At 38.6% G+C, this 17,658-nt stretch overlaps 1 protein-coding gene across 1 annotated transcript; it reads right to left on the minus strand.

Annotated features, from left to right (window-relative positions):
- Positions 1 to 466: 466 nt before the first annotated feature.
- Positions 467 to 15,620, minus strand: rnf128a (ring finger protein 128a). Its single transcript, XM_048982915.1, has 7 exons — positions 14,555 to 15,620; positions 10,071 to 10,318; positions 6,334 to 6,405; positions 5,855 to 5,937; positions 3,496 to 3,592; positions 3,018 to 3,189; positions 467 to 1,925 (listed from the first exon to the last, which is right to left on the minus strand). Exons 1-7 carry the CDS (start codon positions 14,976 to 14,978, stop codon positions 1,807 to 1,809), a joined length of 1,215 nt encoding a protein of 404 aa, XP_048838872.1. The 5' UTR covers positions 14,979 to 15,620; the 3' UTR covers positions 467 to 1,806.
- Positions 15,621 to 17,658: the final 2,038 nt, after the last annotated feature.

The raw sequence follows: 17,658 nt of genomic DNA on the forward strand, positions 1-17,658 counted from the left end.
TCCGTAATGAACCATAGTCACTAGCGGCATAAAAGAAAAACGTTTAAAGTTAAAAGCTGTTCAAGGTGTTTTTGATCAGTGAAATTGGTCATTTAATAAACTGCTATATGTCAGTGTGATGATTTACTGTAAAGTAAACCAATTCAACTCGTTTTACTAGGATTTAATCAGTCAAGTTGCACTGCTTGTTACTGCTGTTGAGAAACGGTCCTAATTACATGTGGTACCTATGATTACCTGTAGTGCATGAATAGTAAAAGTATGCTGGATAAGCAATGCATGGTACCGAACCAGACTTAGCAACCTAATTATTAAAACAAATATGTCACCTGTCCCTTCCTATCCGTACCCAGAATTGCGTGAACACCTTGGATCTTCCACCACTGGCTATTTATTTGCTGTGAGTGCAAGTTAAAATGTGAGCCGATAATGCTTCATTCAGATCAGCACTCAAACTAGTCAGTGGTTTAATAAAAGAATTTTTATTTACAATTTGCTTACATTTAAATATAGCTTTAAATCGTATATACACCAGTTATCAAATCACAGATACAGAAAAGAAGGGGAGGTTGTTGGGGGTAAAACCAAACACCATCTGTCCCTTATTTAAGTTAAAATACTTTGGACAGCTTCACCCAAGATGGTGAGAAAATCATGATAATTTCACAAAATTCATACAGGTAAAGTTAAACCATTAAAGTGCACAGCAAAATTAGGATTAAACAATAACCGATCCTTTCCCAGGAAAATAGTTTACATTTTGCACCACAAATTATTAAGGCATAGGCATCTCCTAAGCTGGTAAGTAGTAACCCTATTGCTTTCATTTTCACAGTGACAGGGAAATATTTTGCATACTTTTTGATCCAGTAATAAAAGTGAATGGGAGAATGGCTTCTGTATCTTAACATACCAGCTTAAACATTGAAACACCAAAATATTAATATAAAACTTTGATAATTTCTTCATCTTTGGAAATAAAAATGGTACTTGAGATGAAATATTTACAAGCAGTAAATGCAAATAAACTGGTATCTTAAGCGTTCTATATCGATCTCAGCGACTGCAAGTGATGAGGCAAATGGAATGTATACTTCAGGAACGAAGCAGCAACTTTCCCTGCTCTAAGCATTTTAAAACTTCCTGTTATTTAACAGTGCATGTAACAACCATCTTGTGAATAAGGACCATTTTCTGGCCATCCAATACATAACAGTGTCAAAATGGGTAAATAAAATGTTTTGGTACCCAGGGGGAATAAACAGGTCTTAGTCTTAAAGTAATATCAGGAGAAGTCACATTCGGTTCTAGAAAAATACTTCAATTTATTTCAATAAAAGGATCATTCTGAACATGTTAAAACAATTTAATCACAATCCATACCGGTTTCAGGTTATTAAAATCCACATTATGTGCCATGTTATTTCTGTCAAAAATCCTTAAATTATAGAGCTTGGAAATAATTTCTTAAATTACAGAAGAAAACAGAATTAGAAGATTTAACGTCATTCAAAAAAGGCAATCAGATTGTTCAGAAGCACAAAGCTCTTTTGTATACGATATAAGCTAATGTACCCTTTTCATGAGACTCGGCAGAGCTCAATGCACTGAACAATGGGTTTGCATTTATAGATGTTCCACTAAAAAGATGCATAGGTGCTCATTTTCCTATTAGCAATCACAAACATGCACAATATGTATCTAGTTCTCAAAAATAGCTTTTCAAATCAATCACAGGCCAGATTTTGGTGCAAATTCTGCAGAAAGCAAAGCCCTCTCTCTCTGGGGGATGATTGGCTGTGCTCTTTATGTCCTGGGGTCTGGGTGGCTTTGCGAATCTCCCTCGAAGGCTGGGTTGTCATAATGAGGCTGGAAGTCGGTTTGTCCGTCTGCTCCCTCTGCTTTCTGTTCACCCTGTGTTACAGCTGCGTAGGAAAACAATCATAGCTGCTCAAGCTTTTGTAAAAGGTAAAGCTAATCCATGTCATCATAGCCAGTATTAAGGTCACAGATTAACGCCAGGCAAAAACTCAAATGGCTTATAACATGTCTGTGCTCCATACCGAAAAATACCATACCCAAAGACAACAAAATATGAAACAGGAATAACAAAATTAACATACGGTAAGATTTACATTTTCTCCCCAACACTATCTGAGCATTAAAACATCACTTTGATGTGAAACCGGAGTCTTATTAAAAATGAAAAATCAGCCCAAACTGACTGCACAATGTGTTTGTTCACAATTTTCATTTTGTGAAGTAAAAAAAGTCTATTCATATAATAGATGTAAAATAGCTGGATCAAGCAATTTTTGTTTTTCCATTTAGTGAATGGCTGTTGACAGGTACTTTCCTTTGAACAGCCCAAACACTGGCTTCTTTTAAGATAACATAAGTGTTGGGGAAAGCGCCCGGCGTTTCCACCCCAACTCCACCTTTTATTGAGACAACACACTTTATAGTTTTTACTTGCAAGGGTACCCACACTCTCTGCAATGCAAACTACAGCAGAATGTGTTACAAAGGGTGGTTCCCCTTGACTTCTTTATTTATAGTCAGTGGGAGGCGCAAGAGTCATGCAGAATAGGGAGGTGAGAGAAATTTCTGGTTTTGCTAAGGTGGGAATGCTATTATTAATATAATCTAAAGTATATTAATAGCTAGGGGAAAACAAAATAATGTATATACATATTTACATTCATTGCTGATCATACAGGAGTGATAACAAAATGATTAATAACAGTTTCTTCAACCTAACAATAAGTACAGCAAAATTGCGATTGCAATGTTTCTGTGTGGAGAAGTGAGGACTTGTATTAACGAGACCTTTCTTAATTAGGGAAAGTTTGTCATGGGTTAGTGCTCTGTCCTGCGTTTTTCGCTGCCTTGTGCCTGTAGCTTGCACATAAAACATGGAACCCTGCATAGGACATGTGGGTACATAAGATGGATGGGTACCACCCTCACAGTCCTGGCAAGCAGGTGTGAACTGCAGCATCAGTGCCATTGCTCACCTGAGGGTGCCTGAGTGTACCTGTCCTCCGCAGAGCCCCCGTGCTCCTCTATGCCCTGTACTGAGGCGTATCCGGAAGAGGCAGTCTCGCTTCGGGCATCTTCCAGGGTCTCAGGGTATATCCTGAAGTCTGGTGGCATGGGGACCTGGTGAGTTCCTTCTTCAACATCCGGCTGTTGAAAAACGAGATATGAGTGTGAATGGGGAGGGGGGGGGGGGGGGGGGTTCTCTTACAAACAGGTAATGGTACAGCATCGATCTTTACTGTACTACGTTCTTCAGGATGCTTCCTTTTTAATGTCTATGCAAAAATGATTATTTTTTTCTCTGTCCAAAAAATATAGTTTACTATGCCACCAACTGCAACAGTAAATCACAGTAATGTGTCATTTGCTTTCATAAAATATAAAAACTGTAGTCAGGCTTGGTCCTACTAAAAAGGCTCGTTTTGGGATATAAATGCTACAAAATACACTTACCTCAACTCCAAGTGCCTTTAAGATGTCACATTTACACATGGGGCATGTCCTGTGTTCCAGCAACCAGGGCTCGATGCATGTCTTGTGGAAGAAATGGCTATGGGGGGGGGGGGGGGGGGTGGGGGGTTATTATTGGTTAAAAAAAGGAACCATTAAAAACAAAAAAGTATTCTATTGAAATGCAAATTCTGTCATCAAATGCATATAGGGAGTGGCAGATTATTTAACACGAAGAATGAGTGTCTGAAATACTGCCCAGCTTACAGTTTAGTTACATTCAATCCAAATTGATCAAACTCCATTTCAAAGTTGACACACAATGTAAAATGGCAAAAAGCAAAACAGAGGCTTCACAGAATCTGGGCTGCTTGTAGTTGTTAAATCAATAAGTGAGGTTTGAAATTGAGAAGAAAACACATGTGGCATACAATGCAGTTCACTGTCCTAGTGCCAATGCACTATTATTGTGAACTGTTGAAATTTCAGAGAAAAAAGGGCCACCTGCACACTATCCATACTCTAGAAGTCACCATGCAAAAGCCTCTGTTTCTATCAGTCTTATCAGTTACCAAAGTTCTCATGCTACTAGCTCTGCAGTTCACACACAAAATGAGAGGTCAGCTCTTTAACGAAGTGTTAAATTCCTTGTTTTTTGATTGCTGCTTCTGCATGCAGACAGAACACTGATGGATAATGGCACATGTCCTAAACATTAAAAACTAAAACCACTGTCAAAATATACTGCAGAGAAACATCAAGTCAAATGATACATTCATTTCCAAAGGACTTTCGTAAAACAACTTCTGGAGAAAATGAAACAACCAACTAGGCGATATGGCCTAAAAATCAAATCTCCAATTTTTTTTTCCAGTTTACAATTCCGATTTTGATTTATTATTTTTTTAATAAGCAAAGACATTATTCACATTCACAAGTATTCATTATTCACAAGCAGTACACATTTTTTTCCACATGTACTGCTGTATAGAGATGGGGAAGAGCTACTTCATAGCTCTTATCTGGGGTCGTTTTTATTTATCCTCTGAATGAACCCAGTTTTTCTCCCCCACTGTATGTATGCGCACCAATTCTTTGGCAATATGAAACGTCACCACATCTGTAATTTCTTTCCACCTGGATCCCGTGTCATTGTTTGGACACCAACGTGAAAAGGACGCTGTTGTTGCCTACTTTTCAGCCGCTGTACACAGGCCGCTAGTTTGTGCATCTCAGAGCTGCACACTCCTACGTTTGAGACACTAAAATAAGTTTGCTGTGCCGCTTTGTTCAGTAGCCACGGATTCCAGGAAAACTTTACAGCGGACAGTAGTTTGTTCTACGCCGGACTTCGCATAACCAAACCACTCTGAAATGACTGAGGAGGCACGGCCAGGTTTCGCCACGAGTTCCTCTCTTAACGAGATGTGTGCTGGTGGCTTGCTGCTGTGTGTTGGTGTTCAAGGTGGCGTGTCAGAGAGCAGATCTGAATGTCCTCCAAGTACTACTTACACTAGATTGCCATCATTAAGAAGCAAAAAGACAATTTTGAAATCCAATAACTTACGAAATGCTTTACAGTCACGTTTTACAGTTTTTACAAACACAGGTACATAACTCACTGATTCCTTGTTTAGCCTGTATTGCTTCCACAAGCTTGATTATTTATGATAGCCCTACATTGCCTTGCAGAATCCCATCTGAGTCTGGCTAGCTACCTGAGGCTAATGCTGCGTGAATAGAAAACATGACAGGAAAAAGAAAGTCATTTTCTTTCAGTGACAAATGCAGACCCATCAAAGCTTATGATAAATTGCCAAAATCGAACCACCTAGATGCAGCAGCGAAACTACAACCTATATTTTATGTACAGTACTGTTCTGTATTACAGCATTTCAATTATACATAGTTCAGTAGTTTAATTTGTACAGTACTGTAACATGAAAAGCATTTGAAACTGTATTTTGAAAGTGTTGAGAAAAAAGTGTCACTATTTACTGAATTTTTTATATATATTCATGTCATAAATACACAAAAGTCAATTAGATGGCAATTTGCCTGAGACAAAGAAAAAAACGGTCATAAACGATCATCCGCTTATGGCGATCAATTTCACTCAAACAGACGTGATCACTACAAGTGGTCTCCACTAAATTTTGGGAGCTTCACAGGTGCTTCATGTTTATTAGCTAGTTTAAAATTAATTACGATTTTTACTTTACACACTGTTCTAAACCAAAAATTCAACTTAAATCGAAGGAACCGATTTATTGCCCAGCTCTACAACCAAGTGTCTAAAACAGACCATCACTACAAAAGAGACCACTGGAGTGGACTTATACCAATAAAGAGTAATACATACTTGCAAGTTAGTATGGATACCACGTCGCCAGGCTTGTAAGCTTCGATACATACAGCGCACGTGTCTGCATCGGATCCAATTTCCTAAAACAAAACAAAGATCAAGCAAGAGCTTCCAGTCCGAATTTCTTGCTGGTCAGTAACATTGCAAAAATAAATTACTTCAAGCAGTCCTCAAAAACACAAAATGAATGATGAATGAATAAAGTTTATGGTACAGTGCAGGTAGTACAAATGAGACAAACACGCTTGTAAATGTAGAAGGTACAGAATTCGGTGTTGGAAAAGAAACAAGTTTCAAGTGATTCCAGACGGCACAATATCTGGCAGCCTCGCCCCATAGTTAAATAAAAGGAAAAGTGCAACATGCGATGGACAAGAACATTAACTGAGGAGTATTAAAAGCAAATACAGCCTTTTATATTACATCACATTGGAAGACGTAAGGAACAGTAAAGAAAAAGTATTAACAGCAAGTACCTGGTCACCTTGCTTTAGTGTTCGGACCTGAAGCTGTCCAATAGCTTTTTTGGCTTCCGCTTTGAGTCGTTTCTGCAAAGATTTTGGTCAAAATTAGGCTGTTTAAATAAAACAAATTATAATATGATAAAACATTATTAATGATGATATTGTTTTATTATGTTTTATTTTATATATATATATATATATATATATATATATATATATATATATATATTATATATATATATATATATATATATATATATATATATATATATATATATATATATATATATATATATATATATATATATATATATATTATTTTATTTTTATTTTTTTCTAAATAAATGTCTGTAAAAATAGCTTTCAGGCAGCCATTCGCCCAGCAACATAACCCTACCTAGTGTGCACCATACATTAGTCACCGGAGAGTGCAGAGATCAAAAGAGAAACTACAGAATCATGTAGAAAAACAGCTGAAAGGTCCATCAAGTGTCAAATGCCTGTTGGCTTACAGTATGAAAATATGAGGGGGGGGGGGGGTATGTATTTAGACAGCCCTCCCCATCACAGAACACCACCAAGCTGTTTTTCATAGTTACTAAACTACATGTATATGTTACATATAGCATTTTTTTAAGCCTGGGAACCATTTTTACATATTAGGAGATGGTACGCCATACTGCATATAGGCCTCCCAATTCCAACATACGTCCATTTTGTTGAAACAACCCAGTTGTAACTTGGACACAATCTGTATTGAGGGTAGTACGGTGGATAGCACCGTCACCAAACACCACCGCTTTCATGTATGTGGATTTCGCATGTTCTCCCCATTTATAAGCGTGTTCACTTAAACCATTGTTATCCTCCCACAGCCAAATACATGCAGCTTCAGTGAACTGGAGTGCATCATTTGACTGTATGTGTGAGCGAATGAGTGAGTGTGCACCTACACAATGGAAAACAAGTGTGGTATTGTTTATTGCAATTTTAAACAATGCATTTGTTTGTATGGTTCTGCATGCACTTAAATACTGTTAAACTATTTGCACCAAAGTTTAATATCGACCTTTCATACTTCAAGTTTTAATTCACATTTGAGATATGAAATACGCACTGGAAACTCCTTCTTTGTTACCATTACAAGTGTACAGTGGTGCACAGGATAAGAAAAACAACGCCGAGTGATGTCACTGCCTGCCCCTCATGAACACAAGTAGCCTAGAGTACCAGCTTCATTACGAAGTCTCAGCAATGTTTGTTTCATTAAGCGACCCCCTGTGACTGCTCACTGGAAACATTACATCAGCTTTCACAAAACAAATATTCTTAAGTTCTACGCAACAAATTCATATTGTAAATGCATGCAATAGGGGCAAAACACTATTAATGTATTGATTAGAAACCAGCAAATTTTCAACCGACAACAAAGTACAGAATCACAGCTTTCTCAAAACTTACAAAGGGCACTAGTATTTAGCTGTGCATGCCTCTAAAGCGGGGGTGGGCAATCTTATCCAGAAAGGGCTGTTATGCATGCGGGTTTTGCTGCAATTCCCTAATTAGATTACTAATTTGATTGGCTGAAAAATCCTCACATCTGGGTTTGAACAGCTGACCTAAAAGCTATCCCAAAAACCTGCATACACACTGACCCTTTGTGGATAAGATTGCACACTCCAGCTGTACACTCGGAGCAAGACGAACAAGCTAGAGAAGGTCGATACTAAACAGTACTTCCAACAGAGTACTGTTCTTCACTACTAACCACTATGTAATTGCAATGTAATACCCCCAATTTTTCAGTGGTGTCTCAAAGAACCATTGGTGGAAGACCACTATAGCCTTTCTGCATGACAGAGGCGTGGAATTTTGCATACAAACAAACAAAGCCCTGCTGTAGTGTCACTAGCAGCTCTGTGGGTGAGGTCTCACACCAGCTATTGAGTTCCTGCATAATGGAAGACTTTCTACTAACCCACTTTGCCAACTGGTGAAGTTTTACTGGAAAGAGAGCATGAGCAGAATACTGGTGGAGTTTAAGGATAACACGGAACAAAAGGGAATTCTATAGCAAGCTGTCAAAAACATGCAGCGTCACAGTTTTTCCATTAATTACACAGAACATTTTATCCATTTATACTCTCATACAGTAGTATATAACAAAAGAATGAGAGTGATAGAACGAGGCAATGCAGCCTATTAAAAAAAAAAAAAAAAAAGTTTATTCAGTTATTCCATTCACTAGATCAGGACAGGATGCAAAGCCTAAATATTTAATGTGCAAAGCTTATTGCATGTCCCTGCCTTCAACTCTGGTTTCAGAGGGCAGGTAAAAGCATGAGATCACAAAGCATACATTAGAATCCTGCTATTCAAGGTTTTTTTTCGACACGTACACTACATACCTGCACACATAAAAAGCAAACACCCCAGTCACTAAACAGACCAGTTTCTCTTAAGTAATTTGAGAATTAAAGATGGGAATCCATTACCAAAAGTTTACCAGATCAAGCTGAGGAGTTCTGCAAACACACATCTGAACTGTAAGTAAAAATGTCCAATTGCATGAAAGAGTAAAGGTCATGCTTGAAAAACTGTGCAAGTTGCTTCAGATTAAAATGTTGGTTTGAATTTTAATAATGACCTAGGAACCATTCCACAAGCACACACCAATGGCCCGCCTCAGTACACCTGACACACACGTGACTGCAGGAAAGCCCTGAGTTCTGTACTGTCCCAATCCTTACTGGCTGTGTGTGTGAGGACGCTGTGCCCTTCATGCATCTTTCCAGCGGGCAGAACTGTTGACTTTGGTGACGGCTACTGCCTTGTCACGAATCACACTGGAGAAGCACACATGATAATTCCAAGCTCCATTTTCAAAGGCAGTTCTGGGAATAAAATTTTAGTACTCCACTACATCCTCTACTACAAAAAAATTGTATCGACTATAATATACATTTACCAAAAAAAACATTTTAAAGGGTTTTCCTTCTTATAAATGTGTCCAGCAGTTGATAACGGCAGACAGAGGGACAGTGCCATGACACAGCAGATCATCTCTAATAATCTGCATACAGCATTTTTCCCCCCGGCTGATTCCTTAAATCAAATGCTTGTTCATAACCTTTGAACAGCTGTACCCTAACTGACCTGACAGCTGGAGTTAATTTGATCTGCTTTGCTCGTGAATCACAAATTAGGCACATTACAGATAATTTATTAGGCGAAAGGTCTATTATTTTTAAACCTGTATTCATATACCAAAAATATGGTTCAACACTAGTTAAATCAATGACTTAATCTGACACAAGTCAGGAAAATCAACCCAGTGTGGTCTAGGTAGGCGTTCACAATAAATGGTGGTGTTGTCACCTGTAAACTAATAAATAAAAAAAGTTGCACCTCTGGTTTTTAAGAGTTAAAAAAAAAATGAGCTCAGTTTTAGTACAAGGAAACTTGTGTAGAGAAAAAATGTGACTGGGTGTCTTTGCTGCATCATTTATGAAATACTCTGCTCAGTACTGACACTTTTTATGTTGAACATGATTTTCTTGTAGAACTGGCCAGTGAGCACTAGGATTTCATCAATAACTACTGCAGGAAACTAATGCTCACTTTTTTTGGAAAGCAAGAAAATAACTAAGCAGTGAGGTTTTTAAATACATTTTTCAAAGATTTTTTATAACAGTTCACATTATGGTTGTGGCTAAGCTGCTTTAGCCAGGCAGTAGGTGGCTTCTCACCTGCTTTCGGTTCTGCAACCTGATGGTGTGTAGCCGGCGAGCAGAATAGAAGATGAAGTAGCCTACTGTAGCAGCCGTCACCACGAAGAAGGAGATGGACACGAAGAAGACGGAGTAGTGGCTCAGCCAGGGACCATGCTCCTTTCCCACCTCGATGCTCATGGTCACCGTTGTGTTGTTCCTTATCAAACTGACTATTTCCATGCCTCGCAGGTAGCCGATCATGATGGCCACAGTGTACCCAGTTCCTGGGAAGGTACAGAGGAATACACACAGCATAAGATGACCACCTTAACGGCTGCTTCCCAATACCACACCAAGCCTTCACTAGCGAAATGTATTTAAATCTATTAAAATGTGTTTAATACAATAAATAAATCTAGGAAGAGATAATTATTTTATTTGTTTTAATAATTAGATCATTTTGAAGGACATCCATATCAATATGATAAGCAGCATTCAGATTCATTCAAATGCTTTAAAACAAATGTAAAAGGCAAGAAAATAAGATATAGTATTTATAGCAGAGGATAGATTTACTGTAAAAATACAATTAAATCACCGAAATAGGCTGCATTCCTTTTTACACCTTAGTTCAATATCACAATGACAACTGCACCATTTCAATTAAGAATGTATAATTGGTCTTCTTTTCCCCAGGGAAATCAACAGTCAAATTTCTTTGGACTAAAATTAACAGGGACATTAAATCTCAGAATTGAATTTAATTATATCTGTAAATTAGTTAACCAGCTGTTCTTAAAAAATATGTAACTAAGTCATAACAGTGCATTAAAAGGTAAACAGATCACGAAAGGGCAGCCATCCAAGCAGCCATCCATGCACCTTCCAGCTGCTTATCTGGTTACAGGGTCACAAGGCTAACAGCATGTCTTTGGAGTGTGGAAGGAGACCTGTGCGGCTTGCCGTGTAACGCACACACACAGAGCAGAGGTGAAATTCAAACCGTCAATGCTGGAGGTATGAGGCAACAGAGCTGCACACGCAGTCACCGCGCCAGGCTTTTATAATAATGCCTGGGTAAAATAAACAGCAAGATTTTAATTTATTCTGCATTTATATGTGTATATCTAAATCCTCATCCAGGCTATGAAGCTGTGAATCGTTCACATTAACCTATGAATGAAGACAGTAAAATCTTCCTGTCCCCAACTGTAAGCCTTCAAAAGTACTACATCACCAGGCATATTAAAGATGATTTTCATCAATATACAGAAAAAAATTAACAAAAAGCTGGCATTATACATAAATAGCAAATTTCAAATTAACTGAATACTTTATTATCTTATATTTCAGTTTAGCCTCCAGTTCCAACTCCACTTGTGTAGGTTCTGCTCTGGCACTATTTGCAAATGATGAGCTCAACCTGTTACCAAACCACAGGTTTTACGTATCAGAATAAACATAATTAACGTGTCTGTAACCAGGTCAAGGAAAACCCAAAATAGTTCCGAAAGCAAAACAAGCAGGAACTGATCAAGATGGTTGGAACTGAATGAATAGAAGCATTTAAAATGAGTCACAACAGACAGATATACTTCCTCAAGTATACTGAAAGTGTATGAATGTGCAAAGAAGATATCTAATTGTTTATTTGAAATTTAAAAAGTAAACACCCTCTGGGACCCACATTTGCATAGGTTGTCCCAAAAGAGGATTAGCTTCAGCACTCTTGTGAAAGGCACCCAGCACGATGGGTAATTTGTTGGAGCCAATCTCCATAGAAGGGCGAACGGTGAAATTAAGCTATGCAATTCAACTTGCCAAGCAGAAACACCTTCGTCCAACGCAGCAATTTCATTATATAAACATGATATAGTGAAATAGTGTTATAATACAAAACTGATACAATAAGAATGGCAATAGATAGTACAGAACCACCGGAAATGAAAAAGGGAATTAGCAGTGACATTTTGTAATATGTTCAATTCCCACAAATGACAAGCAGGAGGTGGTCTATTTCAGCCCCTAGAGTAAGGCCTCTCAGATGACCGATGAAATTACCAGTAAACTGAAAACTAAACCAATTCTCACACGGACCAAAACTTATCTAATGATATCAAATCCATCATTCAGCTGGAGACTAGTATGATATTTCCTATAGTACTTTTGAAAACCAAAAAAACAGGGATATTGAATCCTTGAAACACATTCGCAAGATATAAAAATGGAACATAAAGTTTAAATAAAAATTACGTTTTTATATAATTATGTTCATTAAGAAGCTTCACTGGAACAGCATACGACACAAATTCTAATATAAACAAACATCACAAAAATGCACTAGACTAAAAGACTTCAATTGCTGTAATCAGCTAAGTGATTTCATCGCTGAGCCATTCGGAAAGGCCCTTAATCCCAATCACTCCAGGGACGGTCGGAAACAATCTTCTCAAATCGTACGTTGCTTTGGATAAAAGCATCTGCTAAATACATGAAGTTTGCGAAAGCCAGTGCTGCAGGCAGCTCATAAATCAAACAACATGGAAGGAGTCAGCCAGCCAGCTAGCCAATTCAGGAAAACACCTTTACCTCTTCAGCAAAGCTGGCTTTTATTTCTCTACCAGTGCAAAAATTACTAAACTAATTACTAATTTAAGTTTACTAGGTAGCTATAACTGTGATGGTTGTGATCTGTCTTTGGATGCTTGTATTTCACCCACAATTTGTTTGATGACACAAATGCTGCTTATAAGTAAAATGTAGATATAAAATACTATATATACACTGCTCTTTAAACACAGACTAAAAAATGGTGTTCATCACTACAGATGTTATCAAACTCAGCACCAGAAAATGTGGAATTTAGACAAAATGTAGTTCATTATGATTATATTTTATAGGGATAGTTTACAACTATCCCTTACAGTGTTTGTAGTTTCTGTACTAAATCATTTAAAAATAAATTCTGTTTTTCCTACTGTATTGAAATTGCAAACTGTGAAAACAAAACTGAGGTTTGTACTGAACCATGAATTTTGTGTGCAGTTAAGCCCTAGTTAGGAATAATTCTATGTCCTGGAACAACCAGGAAAAGAGGGCATTTAGAAAACAGTAGACCAGAAGTTACACCATAAAGAATATCCCAAGTGACCTTCACGTTGTAGTGAAACAATTAGTAGATCCAATTCCAATACTGACAAAAATTTCACCTTATGGTTAAGCTTGCACAGTATTCATGTCAGGTTATAAAACCTACAGAACACCATGAAAATACTGTTATATGATAAAACTTTTTTTATGTATGTATACATTTATACCGAGAACTGAAGTATCCAAGAAGCCTATTTAATGTGAGCTTGAAAAGTCAGGTGGCAAAAAGGCAGTTAATATTACTAATAATCATACATGCAAACAAACAGGAATTAATGAGTCTGCAATGCATCACGCATGTTTATTTTATGGAAGTTTTCATATGGAAAAAAATAAATGTAAAATATTTCCTGGCTGTGTGACCTGACATTTGTCAGGTGGCGTAAACCTTATTTTTCCATTTACCCTATGACAAACACTCAAAGATACTGAGACTATGACCAGACATGCTGAGCCAACCTATGGAAAGACTTGAGAGTTCAGACAAGTAACTACACACCAAATTGGCCAAACCGGAAACAAATTTAACTCAGATATAATATAACTTCTGGAAAAAAATATATTACCACAATTGTGTGACAAATTTTCCACCAGTAAACACATAGTATTGGCATACTATAAAAATTGTTTTGTTCTGGGGGGGGGGGGCATGTTATGCTACACAGATAGTCACAAGTCAGGGCTTCAGCTGAGAAGCAAGACAAAATCTTTAGTCCCTGTATCTTCCAACCAGGCAGATCACCAACTTAAAGCCAAGCCCCACATCGCCCCTAACTTACTGCACACCTGTGAACACGGGTTTTTCAGCTTTGCCTTTCCCACGATCTCTCTTGCCATTTTATTCATATTTCACAACTTTCAATTTACACGTTTTTTTTTTTACGTGCAATTCTTTCGCTTGGGATGCCGTGTGTGGACGAGGCCAGATACAGGATTTAGTTATGATTTTGCCATATGCAGGAATCGTGTCTGCGGCGTTTAGGACAGCCAGACCACAGTAGTAATCTAACACAGCCAAATAACATTTTGACACCCGGATATTTTACAGGAACATTTCACGTTGAATGCTTTCCAAATACATATCAGCACTACAGTTAAAGGTTAGACCAGCCATCTCTCTAATCATACTTTGCATCCATAAACACCGTGACTATAAGGTCTATTGCCCCTGCACTTTATACCCTTTCGGGAAGGCTGACGGCTCCCCGTAAATATACATACCTACCTACCTTGCCGATAACAGTCAAACGTATAAGAATATTTAGTTTGGGTATGGCTTTTAAAAACAGAGAAGTTTCCACAGTTAAAGCATTATTCGCGTGTGGGTGCCAACCAGTTAATTAAAAAAAAATAATAATAATTTAACGTACCTGGGTGCGACATCTGTATAACCCTATTATCTGGCCCGGGTTCATTAAAGATTACGGCGGCGATAGCTCCTTTACTGGCAGCGACGTTTATTTTGTCAGAAAAGGTACATCCGTTTCCACGCTGAATCAAGGCGATCCATCCTTTGGAGTTAATGGGAACGTCGTAGAAAGTATCCGGCTCACAGCCGTATATCGGGTCGGGCAGAAACACGTTTCCCGTGGCCGAAGCCTTCGGCGAGTCTTGTCCGTAAAGTCCGCTTTCCTCTCGGCGCCACACCGTCTCGTTACTCCTCGGCTCCACATAGGAAACATTCAGGTACGCCGTACATATGTACGTCGCCTGCGCGAAGTGTAAACTCGATACCTGGAGGACGCAAGCCACGAAGAGCCAGGAGAACAAATACAGCTCCGTTTTGCTTCCCATGTTTGCAGGCGTCCGCTGTTAAGTCCCGCTTCTAATGGATTTTTTTTTATTTAAGTACCATAAAATGCACGTTTCGACAAATTTCAGTAACAAAAGAAAGGGGCACAACGGCTTTAATTGTCGAGTTTCAGTACTTGACAGGTGAACTTCTTTAGTTGGATCCCGCTGACGCTCCGCCTAGTTGAGGTCAAAAAGAAACTATAGGCGCTCGCATCCTGCTTAAAGGCGCCGCGTCGCAATTACCTCTGATTTCATTTCAAGCGGGGATTTTACAAGCAAGTATTCGTCGGTTAATCGGATTGGCATTTCCTACTTTGAAAACATAACGCACTTTTATTTTTAGTAGCTCTTTGACATTTACAGGATCGACACCGCGTACAGAACGCTGCCACATCCTTCAGTGAGATCCATAACCACTTGCCGTCCCCTAGAGGTTGGCAGGACTGGATGAGATAAATATCTGCACGCTCCCGACAGACTATTGTTCGTCCATCCGCGCATCTTGCGTAACTGCCTTCTCAGTGCAGGGTCTTTGTCCGCCTGGGAGCTGGGATCAGGGGACACCCTGGACGGAATGCGACCTCATTAGATGACACATACATTCACATGCTACGGACACTTTAAAGGCATCAATCCATCCAACTCACGCCTGGGTGTATCCTCGCGCCAATAGTGAGAGAACATGCGAAATGCGCAGACAAAAAAACAATGAGGGTCATTGACCTCTGTGCGTACAAAAGTCAGCGTAATCGGCACAGGCAGTAAACATTGCTAAATCATTAGCACATATACTTAGATCATTGGATTGTATATTTATAAAACATTGCTGCTGACTATATTTTACTGTATTATTTTACCGTGTATAGTGCTTCTTGAACAGAGCAATCAAAGTCCTAAAAGTCCTTTAAAAGGAAACGAATATGACAGAAAACGAGTTTTCTCTTAGCTGTGAACGACGATTATTGAAATGAACACAAGGATTTTTTTTAACCCTGTGACTGTTTACTATTCCATATTTATTATTCACATATTTATCTACACGGTATAAAGCTGTTTTGTAGCCTTATTCTGTCACTCAACTAGGTGTCACACTCTCCAGCTGTATTTTAGGTAAAACGATTATATTCTGAAACCGCCATATTCTCGTTGGTTTACTGGTAAATATAACCCATGTGCAGAACTAAAGAACAAGGGCATAGGTTTAGTTTCAACACTGGCAAGAACCAAATCAGCCCGGAGCCACACCCCCTAAATACACAGTATACTTCCACAGTTTTGATGTAGGCCACATCAGCCCTGAGCCACCTGGCTTACCATATGGTACTCCCATAATATTGGTAGGGGCCAAATCAGCCCTGAACCCCCCCTTCTAAACTTACACAGTATTCCTACAATATTGGTACAATTCAACAGTCCATACCAAAATCTATGGCCTTGGACAAGAGATGAAAAAAACATGGACGTTACAAATTCACAGCTGAACTGTTAAGTCCCACTAATTCAGAACTAAAATTATAAAGCATGCTGGGCAACTATTCGAAATACTTCTACATGTAGTAAAACTCTCCACCCAGTCCTCACTCACCCCAAGACAGTCCGCATTTCTCTCTCTCCCAGCTCTCCCCGAGGACTGGGTTGATAAATGTAAATGGGATAAATGTAAATGTACTCTTTTGAGGGATATGAATACCGTCCTGCTTGTTTTGGTTTAATTGGTGTATGACTGGATAATTTTTTTATAAAAACATTTGAATATGATATTAGAAGTAAAACTCTGCCTATTTATTTATTATTGCGTGGTACAACACAGTAACAAGCACATAAGCACAATGATGTATTTCATCACATATTTCATGTGAACATGCTATATAAAGCCTTCAGCAGAGGGCAGGAAACCAAAAGCCTTACCAGGATGTGACATGGCTCTGTCATCATTTCTTGAGTCTGCATCATTGAAAATTACCACAGCAGCCGCTCCTGCCTTAAGGGCGGAATTGATCTTTTCAGAAAAAGTGCAGTCCCCCCTTTCAATGAGAGCAATCCATGTATCAGTCGAGTTGTTGAACCGGGTGTGAGGACCACAAGCTGTGATGTTTGTTGCAGGAAGCTCCACTTGTCCATAGGCATTAGCTATTAGAGATTGCATTCCATACCAGCCACATTCACAAACCTGCCTTACCACCTGATTGTTGCTTACATTCACGTAACGTATCTCAACAAATGCTGTCACAGCAGCCGATCCATTCTGAACTGCAAAGGAAGTAAACCAGAGTAATACAAAACGGCAAATGCCACCAAATGTACCTTTCGTGTACATTCTTTTCTTTAAACAATCTACAAAACAGCTCCGTTCAGCTAATCAGCGGCTATTTGAACTGCTGTTCACTGTAAAGTGACGTCCCTTGGGTAACCCAATCTTGTTCTACGTCACACGTCGTTCCTGTTATCTTAATAGATCTAGATTACTGCCCTAGGGCTTGTCCATGAGTGCTTGCCTTCATTACACACACAGAGCTTTTTTTCTCAGTTTGCCCTTCAATAATTCAATAAATTCTTTTATGCATTAACAGAGGATTAATTAGACGGGTCAAGTATAGATAACTATACAAGTCCATTTGAACACCTAAGCACTGAAGAACAGTCAACCAAGTTAAAACAAATCAGTTGAAATATGAAAATG

This window comes from Brienomyrus brachyistius, chromosome 18 (genome assembly GCF_023856365.1).
Source record: "Brienomyrus brachyistius isolate T26 chromosome 18, BBRACH_0.4, whole genome shotgun sequence".
Lineage (NCBI taxonomy): Eukaryota > Metazoa > Chordata > Actinopteri > Osteoglossiformes > Mormyridae > Brienomyrus > Brienomyrus brachyistius.